This window comes from Phodopus roborovskii, unplaced genomic scaffold, assembly GCF_943737965.1.
Source record: "Phodopus roborovskii unplaced genomic scaffold, PHOROB, whole genome shotgun sequence".
Lineage (NCBI taxonomy): Eukaryota > Metazoa > Chordata > Mammalia > Rodentia > Cricetidae > Phodopus > Phodopus roborovskii.
Genome location: NW_026125052.1, coordinates 34,766,547 through 34,785,469, shown reverse-complemented (window position 1 = coordinate 34,785,469; position 18,923 = coordinate 34,766,547). Strand labels below are relative to the sequence as shown.

The 18,923-nt window shown below is 44.0% G+C and overlaps 1 protein-coding gene across 1 annotated transcript in view; it reads left to right on the top strand.

Moving 5' to 3' along the window:
- The first annotated feature begins 1,407 nt into the window (after positions 1-1,407).
- Positions 1,408-18,923, top strand: part of Rab40b (RAB40B, member RAS oncogene family) — a 30,241-nt gene continuing 12,725 nt past the window's right edge. Inside the window, exon 1 of the mRNA XM_051182646.1 lies at positions 1,408-1,630. Coding sequence (XP_051038603.1) covers positions 1,486-1,630 — 145 coding nt within the window. The 5' untranslated portion in view covers positions 1,408-1,485. The remainder of the gene's footprint in view (positions 1,631-18,923) is intronic.

Below are 18,923 nucleotides of genomic sequence, written 5' to 3'. Positions count from 1 at the left end.
AAAGGCTATCTGGGCACAGGCATTCAAAGGGGCTATTTAAGGGAGGTTCTTCTGTATGTGCAGGCAGACAACGCTGCAATGTCATGGTACTTTGAAACAACTGCAGCTAGGGTTTATCTTGTTTAGCAACAGTGTGGCCTTGAGTCAAAGACAGTCTTGTTCTGAGTCAGAAATGGGTCAGCAAGATCACCCATCCTAGCTTTCATATCAGAACTCAGAAGGCAGAGGCAGACAGATCCTGAAGCCAACCTGGTCTACACAGCGAATTCCAGGACAGCCAGGGCTACACTGGTAAACCCTGTCTCAAAGCAAAACAAAACAACCTTTATCAATTACCAGTTGTAAACTGGCAACCATATTTTGTAACTAGGGTGTATTATAATCAACTCTTTTTGAAGGGATAATTAATGGTCCTGCAGGGAGGCAGCAGTCGCCTTGCCCTAAGACCAGCCTGTTCTGAGTCAAATAGCCTTGTTCTGAAGCTGGGGACAGCCATTCCTCTTAGAATAGTGTTCTTTCCCACCCGCTCTGGGGAACTGAATAGAAACGCCAGCACAACAAGCTCCTTAACAAAGCAGAGGGCAGAGTCTAAGAGGCGCTTCCACTTCAGGTTGTATGAAGATTCTGCATAGATGCCAAACTACAGTTACTCTAAGTAACTTCGTGCCAACTGGTGAGAAGCCGGGGGGGGGGGGGGGGGGGAGTCCAAAGGTCCACTGCTCCCTAGGGGGTAAGGGAAGGTCAAAGACAGGCAGGTCCCCACCACGTGCTCTCTGCCAGCAACCTCCTAGGCACACGATGCACACATGAGTAGACACACTGACTTGCATGGGCAGAAACCCATGGAGACCTGGAGGCACCCATGCGCAGACACCTTTTAGAGGTACACGTGTCCACGTGTCCACTTGGTGCTGGAACTCACAACTGCCTGTAACTTCCAGTTCCATGTGATGCCACATGGACATGTGCCATGTACCCCTAAGCTCTTAAACGCTAGCACTGGAAGCTCTGTGGAACTGCGGGACAAATCTTCATTACCAGGCAGGGACTCAAACACTTCCCACACCAATCTGGAGCGGGCTCCTGTTGTGCCCTGGATCACGACTGGAGTGACATTGGCCACTCCCCTCCTCGCCATGCCTCTGTTCCATTGGATGTGGAAGCAGATCTCCCGCCTCCTGTTTCTTCTGGCACGGCCCATCACCGTCTCTGGGTCCCCATTGGCTGAGGCAACAAGTCCTCCCAAGAGAGGCGGTGGGCGAGGTGCGGAGGCGTTGAGAACTAGATGGACGAGTTTGCTAGCCAATGAGCATGTGTATCCACCTCAGCAACTGCGACTTACCAATGACGAATAGGGTGGGCAGAGCGCTGCGGCTGTCAAGCTCCCCTGGCTTGAGGAGCGATCGCGTTCCCCGGGGTGCTCAGGAACCCTACAGCCGCCTACGCGCAGCTAGGGGCCGGCATGGGAGGGGTGGCCAGGCCGGCATGATGAGTGCCCTGGGCAGCCCTGTGCGGGCCTACGATTTTCTACTTAAGTTCCTGCTGGTGGGAGACAGCGACGTGGGCAAGGGCGAGATCCTGGCCAGCTTGCAGGACGGAGCAGCCGAGTCTCCTTATGGCCACCCGGCGGGTGAGCGCGGCCGCAGCACCCGGAGGCGCAGCACTAGGGTCTCGGTGCGAGCGGCCGCTCTAGAGTGGGTCCAGCCCACGGAGAGGCTGGGCAGGGCTAGGTCCCGCATGCTGGGGTAGACCGCGCGCTGTGGGCAGTCCGCAAAGCGGCTCAGGGTGGGCGTCAAGGGAGATGGCAGGGGCGAGCGACCTGTTTGGGAAAAGTGAATGGAATTGCGGGAGGCGTCGGCAGAGAGGCAGCGGATCAGGGAACAGGAGAGACCACAGACTCCGGGGCCGTGACCTTTTGGTGCGTGGGACTGCAAGCAGAGAGTAACAAGACTAGACTTGAGCCTCGAGTTCCAAGCACCTTGCACTGGGGCTCCCTGCCCTAGTGGACAGGACCTCTAGGAGGGGGAACCTCAGTGACCCTGTAGACTTGGCTAGGATGTAGGAAGGAGCCCAACTAAGAAGCTCAGGATACTAGGCACAGATGAGACCAGAGAGCCGCAGGCTTGAGGGCAGTGAGCAGTGTGTCCTAGAAGCTTAAGGTCTGAGACCCTGCACCCCAGAGGAAGGAAGCATTCATGGAGCAGAAACCTGGGCGGGACGTGCAAGAATAGTCATGCAGTCACCCCTCCCTCATACTGTGGCTGTGCAAAGACTAATGCGACTGCCTTTTGGTCGCACTAGTGGGGCTTCAACTCACATTTCCAATACAGACCCTGTCCTGAGGCCTGCCACCCTCTGTCCTCTGGACTTGCAGACTGCTTCTTGCATCTCCAAACCCCCAGTAATGCCACCTGGCTAGCAAGGCTCTGAAACTGTGTGGTCCAGACCCAGTAGCTGGACAGTACAGATTTAGACCTTTAGGACAAAGTTCTGTTGGACAGCACTACCCCAAGAACAGGGTTGTGTCCACAGCTCTGTCTTCAGGTCTGGATGCTCAACGAAGCACTGACCTCAGCAGAAGAGAAGAGTAAAACATTTAACGAGTCCAAGAAGGGATGGGTGAGTCCCACAGTGGATGGCTGCTGATGCGAGCAGTGAGAAAGATGTTGATGACATATGAGCACCCTGGTTTGCTTAAGCAAGACCCACTGCGCTGCTGTTGCTTTTCCCTGTATTTCATTGTCAACGTGGCCTGAACAATTGCAGAGAGCTGATGCCACAGTTGTAGCCTTTGTGACTTTCTATTTACTACATATTTCTTCTCGGGCTAAGAAAAGAGAGTAGGAAGAACAGGCCAGGTATGGTGGCTCACATGTGTAATACCAGCATTCATAGCCATGAATTTGAGGCCAGCTTGACCTACAATATGAGACCCTGCCTGGGAGAAACAGAATGGGAGGGAGAAAAAGAGGGAAGGGGAGAGAAAAGAAGAAAAATAAGCAAGTGGGGGAAGAAACAAAGATTAAGAGGCCAGGGTCTTTATTTTGTCATAAGGACGTCATTTCACTGAGAGCCTCAGTGCTTTGGCGGTGGAAGGGGAATGTTTGCAGCATCACACCCATGTCCTGGTTTGTAGCCCACTTTGCAATGCTCATGCTACAGAGGTTCATAACACTCGATTCTGTATTGTAGCTATAATACCAAAGAGTGCTTGGTGTTCATGCAGTATTCATATGGATTCAGCACTGGCTATCTCCAAAGTTCTTTATAGTGATGCTTAACCTCTTAACCAGCTGCTGTTCATTACCCGTTATCCAGGGGAAAAAAAAAAAAAAAAAAAAAAAACAAAACCAAAACCAAAAATCCCTGAGAGCTTCCTTGAGTGGCTTGCCCTGAGAACACCATTGTCTATCATTGGACGATGCATTGGCTGTACATAGCATTCTTAGATTATAGTGCCCTTTTCCTCAACACCTGGTAACTTGTTCACTGTCTTTCTAGTATTTGATGTTGTCATGGTAAAAAGCCTCACATCAACTGATTTCCTAGATGGGTAATTTGCCTTTCCCTCAGGAATTTTTGGAGACTGTTTTTCTTTGCCTTACAGTTCCTTGCTTAATCAGGCCATGACTCAGAAGTTTTGATATGTTGTATATTCTGAGTTCCTAGATACTAAAAAGTACTTTTTTCTTAATTTTAGAGGAATCTGCTTTATGGCCATAAAAACATCTTCTAGGGCTTTTGTATTAGTTTCTTGTATGTTGTTATGAAAAATGAGTATAAGCTGGCTTAAAACAACAGAAGTTTATTCTCTCATGATTTTTGGGTCTGGTAAGCTACACAGCTTGGCTGAGCTAAAGGTAAGGCAGAAATAGGACATTGTCTCTACATGGAGCTCTAGGAGAGAGTCTAGTTTTCTCGAACCTTCCTGCACTTCAGGAGCCCCTTTCTTGGTCTTCAGAGCCATTGGTACCAGCTGAGTCTTTCTTGTTTCCCTTCACTCTGACATGAATTTTCCTGCTTCCTGTTTTCATTTCAGAGGACATGGTGATAGCTTTTTGTCCACCTAGGCTATTTGGGACTGTATCTCTCTCTTAATATTTTATATTTCCAACTTTAATTCCACTTGCAGCATTAAATGCTCCTTGCCGTGTACCCTAACATGTTCAGATTATGAGACTTGAGCATGCACATTGATGTGAGGTCTGGTGTTCTGCCCTAACTTTTATGCTGGCACCTTTGTGTGTTTTCCATATGTATTCACCTTTTTCCACTTGCTTTAGGGGTTTTGTTTTTGTTTTTGTCTTTCAACTGGATTTCTGTGACTATTTTTCTTTATTGAGCATTTTGATTTTAGTAAATTGTTTTTGCAGCTGTTTCTAACTTAACTGTTAATTCAGGAATGATGTTTCTTCAAATTTTTCTTTATTTTTGCTATTTCCCCTTTTCAATTAAAGGTTTTGAGATTTCATTAAAAATCTCTTTGAGGAACTGTAGACTGGTTCAGTTAAGAGCACTCACTACAATTCCAGAGGACCTGGGTTCTATTCCCAGCACCCACATGTTGCTGGAACCCACAACTGCCTGTAACTTTCGTTCCTGAGGATCTGATGCCCTCTGGCCTCTGCAGGACCAGGCATGCACATGCTGCACAGACATGCATGCAGGAAAATCATTCATACACAGAAAGTAAAAATAAATGAATCTTTAAAAGGAAAAAATGTGGCAAAACATCTATTTGAATTCCTAGTTTACTGACTTAAAATTTTTATTAGCTTGCTGTGTTGTTTAAGCAGTCAGAACGGACTTTCTTTTGTTCCTTAGGTTCTTTGTTATGTTTTCATTACTCTTAGCTTTTTGAAGAGTAATATACGAATAGAATGGTACACAGTCTGTCATGACATAGCTCAGGGAACTTCCATGACCCTAACATGCCGTATCATCAACATCCAGATCAAGATACGATACTGCCAGCCTCCTGAAGTTCCTTATTCCCTCTACCAGTCACAGCACGCCCCTCAGAATAAACACAGTCCTGCATTGTGACAGAAGAGATCACGCTTGCCTCAATTTACACAGTGGGAAAGAGGATCAGGCAGCATCTACTCTCTGCACGTGCTTCTCTTGCTTCTTTGTGCGTACAAGGTTCTTGTTCTCTTCTGCAAATCCTTTATGTGGCCACACTATGGCTCGATGGTCATCCTGCTGGTTATAGGAATTTGTGTGGTTTCCAGTTACTGTTTATAATGGTTTCCTTTGCTGTGCACATGTGTAGCACATGTCCTTTTTATTTCAGTAGCAATGCTGAGTTTTAGAAATGTATATAGGGCTGAGTATGTAGCTTAGTCATACAGCATGTGCTTACCATACGTGTGGTCATGGACTCAGTTCCCATAACCACACATACACAATAACAGACTGAATACTTACAGTTAACTTTGGTACTACATTTCTCCTGTATAGAGAGCTGTGGTGGCTTATACACCCTCACCAACACTTATTACTTCCCTTTTGCATTTTAGCTATACTCTTTATATTTTTAAATCTTTATGACTATTTTGCCTTCATGCATGTAGGTACTCCACATACATGCTTGGTGCCCACGAATATCATAAAAAGATGTTGGATTCCCTGGGACTGGATTTATGGAAGGTTGTGAGCTACATGTGGGTTCTGGGAACCAAACCCAGGTTCTTCCAAAGAGCATCATGTGCTCTTAACTACTGAGCTGTCTCTCCAGCCCCTCTTATTGGGTTTATTTTAGTGTAAAGGCTGGGGATGTAGCTCATTTGGCAGAATGCTTTCCTAACATGCAAGAAGGCCTAGATTTGCTCCCCAAATACATTAAAAATAACAACAAATAGATTAGTGGCATATAGTGGTAATCTCAGCATTTGAGAGGTCAGGTTGAAGCGGGAAAATTAGGAGTTCACAATCATCCTTGGATATATGGAAAGTTCAAGACCAGCCTAGTTGGTCTACATGAGATCCTGCCTCAAAACAAACAAACAAACAAAAAACCCACAACATATACATACATACATACATACATACATGCACACATACATAATTGTTTTTTTTTTTTTTTTTTTTTTTTTTGAGACAGAGTTTCTCTGTGTAGCTCTATATGTCCTGGAACTTGCTCTGTAGACCAGGCTGGCCTCAAACTCACAGAGATCCATCTGCCTCTGACTCTGCCTCCTGAGTGCTGGGATTAAAGGTGTGTGCCACCACCACCTGGTCCAAAATTTTTTTAAGCATATGTTTAGGATTTTTATTTTCTCCAATGGATAATGAGATTAAACACATTTTTATTTTTATTTCATGTAGTTTGATTATTTTTAGTGATTGGAAGAGTGTTTAAAAAAACTATTGTCTGAATCTTGTGTCAGGTACTTGCACTGTGCAGCATTTTGTCAATTCTTTAGTTGTGATTTTGAAGAAACAGAAGACTCTCACATTAACATAACCAAAATTACCATTGTTTCATGGTTGGAGCTGAGTTTTGTGTGGTGTCTGCTGCTAAGTAGTGAAAATGTTCCCTGTTGATCTGTCTACCTTTGATGCTGATGGCTGCTTTCCAGCTGGAATATGGCATGAGGGATTGTCTTGTTTTTTTGTTTGTTTTGTTTTTTCTATTTCTGTGATAAACATCATGACCAAAAGCAGTTTGGAAAAGGTTTAGTTCATCCTACAGCTGTTAGAGTCCATCATGAAGGGCAGTCAGGGCAGGAACTCAAAGCAGGAACTCAGGCAGCTGCCATGGATGAATGCTACTGACTGGCTTGCTCAATTTGCTTTCTACACATACAGAGAGCCACCTGGGAAGGGATGACACTACCCGAAGTGGGCGGGCCCTTCCACATCAATCATCAATCTAGACAATGCCCCACATGCTTGCGTATGGACCAGTATAATGGAGGTTAATATTTTCTGTTGAGGTTCCCTCTTCTCAGATAGATGGTTCTAGCTTGTGTTCGGCTGACAAACAAATCCAAAAGCAACAAAGGAATCAGCACACATTTTTAAAATTTTTGACAGTTAACTATCCATTTGGAGAAATACCTTCCTTTCTCTCTGCTACATTTTTGATCACAGTGCTTGGGATATTCTCTGGGTCTGAGCAGTTGGTCTGTATGTTAGCCAGCTTCCCATTTCTGTAACAAATATCTGAGGTATTCATTTTATAAGGAAAAAGGGTTTGTTTAGCTCACAGTTTGGGAGATTTAATCCATGATCAGCTGGTCCTGGTAGTTTATTGGGGTGAGAGCATGTGAAGGAAGAAAGCCCCTTATCTCTTCAAACAGAAAGCAAAGAGGCGGATGAGGTTCCACTACAAACCAAGACTTCACACCAGCCCACTCAAAGGTTCCACCCTTCCCAAAAGTGTCACCCTAAGAGCAAACCTTAAACATTCAGGCTGCTGGGGACATGCATCCAAGCCATGGCAGTTGGTTTGTCTCCTTCTGAGGATGCATCATTCATGCAAACCCTTCCTGTCTTGCTGAGGGGCTCCTGTGAGAGGCATGTTCTCTTTAGCCTAACCATGTGCAGTTAACACTTCCTATGTGTCCTCTTGGTCATTTTACTATCCTTTGTCCTGAAGGTGGAAGGCAAGGGGTCTTGGGTTCTGTGTCCTGCAGCCTTTGAGGACCCTTGCTGTGGTGCATGTTTCTTGGTGGAGCTGTCTTCCATTCCTGTGGTGACTTTGGTAACTATGGTGATTCTTCTCCTGAACTGGTAGTCTCCTAAGGTTCTCACTCCTGTCCAGCAAGCAGGTCCCCAGTTTATCCTTTCTGGAATGTTCTGTTTATTTTTTTTCCAAGCAGGCATGGAAAAGAGAGGGTCGGTAGCTATGCTATCTTTCTCCCCATGCACGTCCCCCCACCAGTTTTCTGATACATCCCACACCAGCTCTTGACCTTCCTTTCCCTGATTGAGGATGTTTCTGCATTTTGTGAATTTCATTAGTGGTAAGGAAGGGAAGTGGATTAAACAGACCCCAAATACTACATCTGTTGCTTCCCAAATGCTTCCAACAGAACAGGCATGCCATGTTCTCTGACTACTCCCTTGTTGGCTGTCTCCAGCTTCTTTTTTAATGATTTGTTTATTTTTATTTTATGCGCATTGGTGTTTGTCTGCTCCAGGGTGTCAAATCACTTGGAGCTGGATTACAGGCAGTTGTTAGCTGCCATGTAGGTGCTGGGGATTGAACCCAATCTTCTGGAAAAGCAGCCAGTGCTGTTAACCATTGAGCTATGTCTCCAGCCCTTCCAGATAAATCTATTTTTTATTTCATTTTCATGAAGAGGTAATAATAATTCCCATGTATTGAGAGTGTGCAAGAATCACTTGGTGCGACAAGTTATATTATCAGGCCCCGAGAGGGTGAATTGTATATTGTGTGGAAGAGCTAGGATGTGGACAGGTAGGCTGGCCCAGGGGGCTGTTCCCCACCACCCTCAGAAGTCTATCTGTAAGAAATAATGTTCAGGAAAGTCTCTTGATGCTCCTTCCACACAAGGAGCACTAAAGCTTCTTTATTCGGTGACCCAGTTGTAATCTTTTCTCCTTTCTTTTTCTGGTGACAAATGTTCCTCCCAGCGCTGCAGTTTCCTCCTCTTTCTGTTCTGCAGGCAACCGTACATTTGCTCATTTGCATAGCTACCCTGCAGGTTTCCCATGGCAACCACCTTAAGACTTAAAACATGATGTATAAAGTCACTGCTTCCCAGTGTGAGAGTTCCAACCTGGACCCACGCTCTCTGGGGAAGCTCCCTAAAGAGGGTCTGATTTCCTGCTTCTTTACATACCATGGTACCACATATGAGCATACAGTCAATTTCTTAACATTCAGAAATACTTCTGTGTGCTTGAACACAATAAGCCTGCATTTACATCCTTATATGTGGTACTGGTATTGAACCTATGGCCTCCTAGGTACAAGGCAATGCTCAAACATAGCCCTCCTTTTTTCATTTGCTTTTTTTTTGGGGGGGGTTATTTGTTTTGTTTTGTTTTTTCATACTGGGTTTTACCATGTAGCTCTGGCTGTCCGGGAACTCACAGAGAACTGATTGCCTCTGCCTTGAGTCTTAACACATTAAAAGTATTAAAAATATGTGCTACAGTGCCATGCCTCCTTTTGTTACTTTCAATTTTTGAGATGGGTTCTTATTAGGTTGTCGACCCTAGCCTTGAATTCACTCTGTAGTCCCAATGAGTCTTGAACTTGCCATTATTCTATCTAAGCATGAGGAGTGCAATTCTGGGCATCTAGAGCAATGGGCTATATCAGCATGTATTTATAGGCCATCATGGGTGAGCTTTGCAGTATAAGATTTTTTAAAACTATATTTTGAACTTTATTCTCAGATGCATCTAGCTTAATTTGCTGCTAGAGAATGGTTGTGTACAAATAAAAGGCTGAAAATTCTTCAGTGTCCCACACTTAAAAACCTATGAGATGGAGGTCCTACAGAGTCATAAATAAAACTATATTTTAAGATGTTCACATTTTAGAGAGAGAGAGAGAGAGAGAGAGAGAGAGAGAGAGAGAGAGAGAGAGAGAGAGAGAGAACTATAGCTCACATGTAGAGGTCAACTTACAGGAGTCAGTCCTCTCCTTCCACTATGTGAATCCTGGGATGCACCTCAAGTTTTGCAGCAGATGCCTTTACCCACTGAACCATGACTCCAGCCTCAAAATAATTCTCAAAAGTGTTTATATGGGACTTGGTATGTGGACCAGGTACTTAGATAGAGTGCTTGCCTAACATGCATGAAGTTCTAGGTTTATACACCTATCATCCTATCACTCAGGTGGTACAGAAGTTCAAGGTTATTAGCTGTATGAAGTTCAAGGCTAGCCTGAAATGCATGAGACTCTGTCTCCTCTCTCTCTCTTCCTCTCTGTCTCTCTCTGGCAGATCTCTGTGAGTTCAAGGCCAGCCTGGTCTTGAACTTTTAGAATTTGTGATAAGCTTTGGCCTTCACCACCAGCCATTTATTACCTGAAGGTGGCTTTCCAGCCACAAGTGGTGTGGGCAAAGCATCAGCACAGAATATCCAGGAAGCCCTTTGGCATTAGATCATCTCATCTATCTCCATCTGACCCACACTGTGGCATTATCCGTCGTTGTCCATGATGGTAGACTGTGGGGGCTGTTATACTGAAGCATTTCTCCTTGGTTCGTAAGCAGCAATGTCTAGTACCTGGTATACCCTGGTATACCGCTGACCCCTATGAAGTGGACAGAGTTTCTCTTTTTTTTAAAAAAAAAATGTACATGAGTGTTTTGCCTGCACGCATGTCTGTGTACCACATTCATGCAATGCCCACAGAGATAGCAAGAGTGCACTGGCTTCCCTGGAACTAGACATACAATGGGTTGTTAGAAACCATGTGGGTCCTGGGAACAGAACCTGAGGCCTCTGCAAGAACAATCCTGAACCATCTCATCAAGCCACCGAGCACTCCCCCTTTTTTAAGTTTTGTTGGCAGGTACAGAGGTTCCTAAGTGTGGAACTATGTGTATGGTCTTTGGGTAATTTTGATGCTTTCAGTTTTATTTTTCCATACCATGATTTTTCTTCTTTTAACATTTTATTTGTCATGTATGCCATGTATTTAAATGTATATCATGGCATATGTGTTAAGGACAACAGACAATTTATGGGAATCGGTTCTCTCCTTCCTATCATGTGCATTCCAGGGATGGAATTCATGTCATCGGGCTTGATGACCTGCACCTTTATCCACTGAACCACTCACCTCACTTGCCCACAGCATTGTTTTCCTTTTTTAATGAATTTGGCTATATGCTCTGTTTTTTCTTAATTGGAGTTAACATTCCATGATACTAAACTCTTGGCAGGGTTGGGGGAGTTAGTTGTTGCTGTTGTTTTAGTTTTGAGACAGAGTTTTACTGTGTATCTCTGGCTGGAACTTACTATGAAGACCAGGCTGGCCTTGAACTCAGAGAGATCTGCCTGCTTCTGTCTCCTGAGTTTTAGGATTAAAGGCATGAGCCACTCTGGCTGGCATAGATCTTAAATTCCTTTTTCAAAAACCTTACAATTAAAAAATTTATTGAGAAATTGATACCAAAACAGGAAACCATTACTGTATACCTTACAAAATGAAACATAATTCACTGTCCTGGTAGAGTAACTGAACTTAAGATAGGACTTTCTGTGAGAATACACCAATCCAGGAAGTTGCATGTATCATTAGTGTTGCTTTCTTCTAAATGAACAGCCTTCCGTGAATCTGGCTTTTCCTCCTATATGCTGGAACAACCTACACAAAGAGCTACTGTTTAAACATGCCTAAAACAAGTGCTAATCTTGTGGCATCTTAGACACTTTACATGCGTGAAATAAGACTTTGGATGTTGGGGCTGGCTAAATGGCTCAGTGGGTAAGGGTTTGACATCAATGTATCTGAATACCACATGCATACAGTGCTTGCTGAGGCCACAAGGGGGCGTTACTTCCCTTGAATCTGGTTGAGTTGCCATAAGGGTGTTGGGAATTGAACCCAGGTTCTCTACAAGAGCAGCCAGTACTCTTAACCACAAAGACATCTCTCCACCCACTGATTTTTAAACTCTTAACATATTGTATAGAATTTAGGTACACAGTTGTATAGAATTCCACCAGGTACACAGTTGAGTCTTGGGTCCTTCACTAATGTGGAAACTGCCATATGATTTTTGTTCCCTAGTCTCAGCTGATAGAGTAGCAGCAATATATTTGTACCATCAGGGGCCCAGGTAGGGAGATGCTCCCTTTATGTGTTAGTGTCAGAGCCTGACAGCCATGCCAAAGTCCAGCGTGCTGTGGTCTCAGCAGGGTCCACCTGATACTAGATGCTGATGATCATGTCTTAGCAAGACTCCCATACTGTTGATGGTGAAGAATTACATAGGCCCTCGCAAATGCTCCTTAAGTTTTGGGCCTGAGGTAAAATGGGCCTCAAACTGTTGCTATATTGTGTAAGTTGTGTATCCCAACCTCCTGCAGTTAATGGTTAATTACCCTCCTCCATACATGGCATTTGAATTGACAGTATGTTATTAATATCATGGCTTGTGGCAGGAATGGTTTGATTGGTTTAATTAAAAATAAAAGTAAAACAGGTTTGTAAATATCCATAATAAACAGTAATTGGTCTTGACATGTATATTATTAAGTATTAATATGAAAGGTTATTATCTTAATAGGAAAACATGCATTGACTACTGTGAAGAATACACAGTTCTCTCTTAGATTAATAATATCTATCCATAGAGGAACTTGGTTTCTTCCAGTCACTGACTGTCTGTGGGGGTCTGGGTAGAGGCAGTTCAGCATGGTGCCATCAAATTCGGGGGTCAAGTGGCCGGTGGGTGTGGGAGGAACTTGCAAAGGGGGTTCCAACGAGCTTGGCCTGTGAGCTCTTGCCTGAAGCCTGAGGCTGTTGGAAGGGTGAGGTGGGAGAGGGGTGTTTCAAGTGCTGCTGGTTGGGGGAGGCTTCTGGAGCTGCTGTGACACTTGACATAAATGAGACCTTACAATAGCAGTGGTGATTCTTTACAGAGCTAAAGGCAGAGCTTAGAATCAGGGTGTCAGCTACCCTCGCTCCCTCTGACAGATTGAGGGGAGGGCCCTTCCTTACCACCCCACTTCTTGGTATCATTAATCCTTGGTTCTTTGGCATAAGGCAGGCTGGCTGTGCTGTCATACATCTCTACATACCTCTGTAAGCATATCAGGCACTGGACTTAGGGCCCACATTAATTCATTATGGCTTCATCTTGGCTACATCTGAAAAGACCCTATTTTCTATTTCCAAATAAGGTACAGTCTAGGATTCCAGGAAGATTTAAAATTTAGAGGGACACTATTCAGTCCAACACAGATAGCAATACCCTCCATTTTAAAGATAATTTTGCAAGGCAAGCCAAGAGCTTGCTATATAGCCAAGGATGACCTTGGAATTTTTTTTATTTTTATTTTTATTTTTTTATAAAAGGCTCATTCTGTAGCCTTAGCTGGCTTGGAAATCTATATAGACCAGGCTGACTTCAAACTCTTAGATCTGCTAACACACCTGACAATGCTGAACTCCTAATCCTTCTGTCTCCACCGGGGAATGCTGGGGTCATAGACATAGACCACCATGTCGGGTTTATACAGGAATGAGCATCAAACCCAGAACTTCGTGCATGCTAGGACATGTATGTACTCTGATGAGCTACATCCTCAACTGGTGTTCTTCCCATGAAGGATCCCCCCAAAGGACCTCCTCTTCTTGTAGCTGGGACCCCTTGCCCATGTTGGTCTCTGTTGGTCTCCTTCCCCCAGGACTTTCCCCAAAGTAAGCCTCATGTTTAGGGTCCTCACCACTGGAGTATTCCTACTGGGCTTTCGTGACCCCATAGTGGCTGGGCCACCCCAGCCCAACAAACTTGCAGGTGGCACTCACTGGGGCTTTGTCCTGGTCATCTGTTTTAGTTTCCTTTATCTAGCATCTCCAGTAACATTTTATAAATTACAAAGGAAAAGAAAGATAAATGTGAAGATAAGATTTACTTTTATTTTATGTGAATGGGTGTTTTGCCTGCACATGTGTCTGTACACTATGTTCATCCAGTACCCATGCAGATTACAAGAGGGCATCGGGCCTTTGGAACCAGATTTACAGTTGTTTGTTAACTACCATGTATGTGTTGGGAACTGGACCCAGGTCCCCTGCAAATACAGCCAGTGCTCCTAAGCACTGAATTATTTCTCCAACCCCAGAGGGAAGTAATTTTTACCTACTATCTCTAGTACCATTTTATTTATAATAATTTACATTATTACCCATTTACTATCCTTAACTACATGAGAGGAAATTCAAATTATATAGAGGGGAGCTGGAAAGGTGGCTCAGCAATTAAGAGCACTAGATGTTCTGGTCTTCTAGAGGTCTTGAGTTCAATTACCAACAACCACAAGGTGACTTACAACCATCTGTGACAGAATCTGATGCCCTTTACTGCTGGGCAAGCATATATGCAGACAAAGTATTCACATAAAATAAGTAAACCTTTAAAAAAAGGAAATAAAAATAAAACAAAATATATGTGGACACACAATTGAATATATACATATAAACACATATTGTTAATTAGATTAGAAATTTTTTGTTGAATATTACCCAAACTATAAGAAATTGTTTTAAGCCAAGTGGCGATACTGCACGCCTTTAGTCCCAGCCCTTAGGAGGCAGAGGTAGGCAGATCTGTAAGTTCAAGGCCAGCCTGGTTTTCAAAATGAGTTCCAGGACAGCCAGAGCTACACAGAGAAACTTTGTTTCAAAAACCAACAACAACAAAGAAAGTATATTTTAGAACTACAGTTATATCCATTTCATTCAAATAATGTTAAAAGTTACATCTACTATGCTATTACTATGTGACAGGAAGACCATACTGAGAGGTTATGGAGTGAAAATGCAAGGAAATATGTCACAGGGGTTGGTCTGTGAAAAGTAAGATTGTGGGTGATTTTATTGTTTTCCAAATATTACTTTGTTTCAAAGTAGCTTTTCCATGTATGTATGAGTGTGTGTGTGTGTCTGTGTGTGTGTGTGTATGTATGTATGTATGTATGTGTGTACGTACGTCCTGGAGACTGAACCAAGGTTTTTGTCCACATTAGGAAAGCTTCCTATCACTGAACTAAATCCACAGCTCTTGGGTTTTTTTGTGTTGATTTGTTATGGTTTTTGAGACAGGGTCTCACTATATAGACAAGGCTAACCTCAAATTCAAGATCCTCCTGCTTAAGCCTTCCAATTGCTGTGGTTACTGGTGTTAGTAGCCATACTCATTACATATTTAGCTCTTGAAGTAGCTGCTGGGATTTTCCCAGGCTCCAGTTTCTGGTCAGCTCTACTTACTGGACAGACACTTGTGCAGAGCCTAATTCTGGTCTCTCATGTGTCTAAGCCCTCAGAGACCCTCCCTGAGGAGATGGCAGTCAGAGGAAATGAAGGCGCTACTGGGCGCTACTGGATATGCGAGCTCGGAGCCCAGTGGGGAAGTGGTCATAAAGGATCATTTTGTTCTGTCTAGAGGGCAATTCCCTGGTTATGGTGGACCCTGTGAGAGAACCAGGCACAGAGTCTGAGGCCACTGAGGCCCTGATGAGCAGTCACCCTACCTCTACAAACTGGTTCCTCCCAGGCTGAGATGTTGGACAAGGCTTGGCTCAGACCCTTGTTAAGGTTTGGTTGTATGTCCCATAAAGGTAATGGGATAAAGGCTTGTTTGACAGCTGGTGGACTTTTGTAAGGTAACTGGATTGACTAATCCACTGGTAGGTTCATAATTTTGAGGGCATTATTAGGAGGTGATAGAGACTATGGGACCTAGTTGAAGAGAGTAGGTACTTGGGGACATGCCCTTGGGGACTAATTGTTCTCAGCCCATTCCTCTCTCTGCTTCTTGGGAGCCATGAGGTAAGCAGCCCTGTTGTACCACACTCTCCTACCACCTCAATGTATTGTCTCACTTCAGGGCCAAAGCAAAAGAGTCAGCTAACTGTGGATCAAAAATTCTGAAACTGTGAAACAAAACAAATCCTTTCTCCTTTAAGTTTATTTTCTTAGGTGCTTGGCAGTGGTACAAAATTTATCATCTTGAGCTGTGCCAGGCTCTGAGAAGGATAATTCAGCCCATGCCTTTTCTTAGTTCCAGGAAATTGTGGCCACAGACTGTCCATCTCAGCATCCAGACTCAGGACATGCACTGAGCCAGTGTACCCTAAGGGGCCAGAGGGAGAACCAGGGAAAGAGGTGGTTCTATGTCCTGTAGAAACTCTTCTCCCAAGAGGATGTTTCTTGCTAGGCTTCTTATGCTCGTTTGTTCTCTGGATCACACAGCTCTTAGCCCATTAGGGTCCATAGCTCACACACATTAGGACAATGGTCCTATGTGCCCTATGGGAGCCCAGTTCCTTCATATTTTCTAGTTATCTGCAACAGGTCCTCATACTTCCTGTCACCTGCCCTGTCTATCCCAGGATATTTTTGAAGTTCAGTGTCTTGACATCATGATTTTCTAAAGTCAGATCCTGGCATCTTCTAGGTGGAAAAGGTGGCTCCCTGTCCAGGCCTTCCTCACCTGTCTCCTAGAACAGACGTGACTGCTGTCCTTGGGTGGAGTGTGGTCACAGTCATCACAGCCTCCCTCACATCCTCTGAGCTAGCTTCCAATGAGGCTCTTCCCCCATATGGTGTGTTCTACACAGAGTCTGCTATGCAAAAATGGACCCCAAGAAGGGCACAGGATCCCTTGTAAGACATTCAATAACCACAGTTGTGTTCTCTGTGCATATTTAGAACAGGATGCTGCTAAAAATACAACTGGGCTTTCCTTATCACACCTGTCCATATTAGTGAACTAATTAGTGTGTCCTGGGGAGGAGGTAAAAGGCCAAGCTCTTTGTTATATGGTAAAATCACACATTTAAGATCAGAGAGAGCCATTTTAGACTCCGCGTTGTGCCAACATCACCACTGTCTACTTACAGGACACTCTCCTCACTCCCACGCCCCCTTGGTCCCCAGCAACTAGTCTGATATCTTTTATTCTCATTCAACCTGATACATTACTCAAAAGTCAGGTGCTCAAAAGTAAACGTGTTATAAATTATGTGTAATCAATATTTGTGCCATAAGTAATTTTCCTGTATGAAGGGGCACATTCCTGTCAGCTCACTCCAAGAATAGAAAGCAGCAGCTGGTGGAGGAGTCAAAATAGATTACTAAATCACATTCATCTAAGTGTTGGAGAATAGCTTCATGTTTGATTTTTTTTTCTTTTTGTGTGTGTGTGACTTTTTTAAGGTTAAAATTATCTTTCCATTAATAACCCTGTTATTCTGACTCATTCAGTGACCATGCTTGTACTTTAATCATATTCTTTTTCAGTATTTAGTGTGTATGTGCACACACACATGTTATTGTGTGCCATGTCATATATGTGGAGGCCAGAGGAAAACTCACAGGAGTTTTCTCTCCTTCGGCCAACTGTGCCCCAGGGATCAAATACAAGTGACAAGCACCTTTATCCACAGAGCCATCTCACTGGCCCATCACGCCTCATAGGCAGAGTGAATTAGCTATGTTCAATAAATTTTAATTCTATTTTTTCTGCTAAAACTGACAGCATCAGTATCAGACTATTAGAATATCATGGGTCAGAATGTAACAAAAAAGAAATATGATAAGACAACAAATGAGGAGCTGATATCAAGAAAATTTTTGGAGAGAATAAAGCAAGAAACTAAGTTTATGAAAGATTCTTGTGTGAACTTAAACTTCTGTGTCTGTGTGCTATATGGTCATATTAGATGATAGATGATTAGATGGATGGATGGAAGGTCAGATGGATAGATGATAGATATATGAGAGAGATATTTAACAGAGGACTGGTAGCTTCTCACAGGACCTTGCCATCCAGACTCTGTGGAGGTGCTCGAGGTTAAGCAAAGGGATTCCATTTCCCTTAGGGGCTAGACCTCTGACCCTAGGAATCCAGAATGCATGTGTGATGAACTCAGGTAATGGATTACTGGGCAGTAGAAGGTGGTGACTTGAAGCCTGGGTTTCCTCTGCCTCTCCCTTGTATGTGGATGAGGACTTTGGAATGCTGCTGGAATGTTCCCAAGACAGGTATCATAGGCCCCAGAAGGCCACAGGTCTACAGTATGATACAGCAATGGAAAGGACCAGAGTAGACTAAGTTGACCATAGACAGCAGCACTTGAACAGCCCCCATTTGGTGCCACAGCTCCCTCCATGGCCTTGGTTAAAGGCCTTTTGCCTTCTGGTTAGTTGGGAGTTGGCAGTAGTTACTGGTGTAGGCTCTTTTGTGAGGGCTGCAGGTCCTGCTGTAGTACCATGATGATCAAGGCACAGATGTACACACAACCTGATACCAGCAGCTTCTCCAATTTCCCCTGACTCTGTTTTCCTGGCTGGAAGTAAGAATACACCTGCCACAACTCAAATGTCCTTGCCTGTGGTTGGTATAGCCAGGTCTTTTCAGCACCTCGGGGCCCACCTAATAAGGGTACCTAGCCTTAAGGCTTCAACATGCCATCCCATGTGCAGCCATGTCTCTTCCAGGCTGCTCCAGTGGTGTCCATTACCCCCTGTGCTCTGATGGGTTCTCACTCATCATCTCTGTGGGCTTGTCACTACAATGCTCTGAAAGCGTCCTAATTTTAAAAACCAATGTTGGTTAACTTTTTTTCTGACTAGGAAGTGCTATAAAAGGCAAAGCTATTAGGAAGGGCTCACAACAAAAAAGTTGCCTTTCTAATGTTTGTATTGACAATTTTAACACCTACCTATGCCTTTTGGCATGCTTTCTCACCTGTGTGGAACCTATTTTTTCTGTTTTTGAAAAAGGAAAATTAACATCTGACTGTCTTTGAATTAATACCTGGAGTGAAGTGAACCCTGCATTGGCCCCAGCCTTAGTTAGCAGACCTAATTCTTGCATTGATTACAGAGATTCTCACAAAAGAGCCCAACCTAGTAACTACTGCCTGTAGAAGTGGAGTGACAGCTCTGTCTCCTCACTCCACATGTGACACACTGAATGTGTCCCTTCACCCAAATTTATATGTTGATGTAGGGAGGTTAGGTGACTAGATCCTCATCGATGAGTTACAACAGAGCCCAGAAAGCTCCCCCGGCCTCCTGTGCTGACAGACAGCACCATTGGGAAACAGGAAGCCACAATTCCCAGATCGGAATCTGCTGGTGCTTGTGGGAAATGGATTTCAGTTGTTTAGAATTAATATAATTTTTTTTCGGTTTTTTTGAGACAGGATTTCTCTGTGGCTTTGGAGGCTGTCCTGGAACTAGCTCTTGT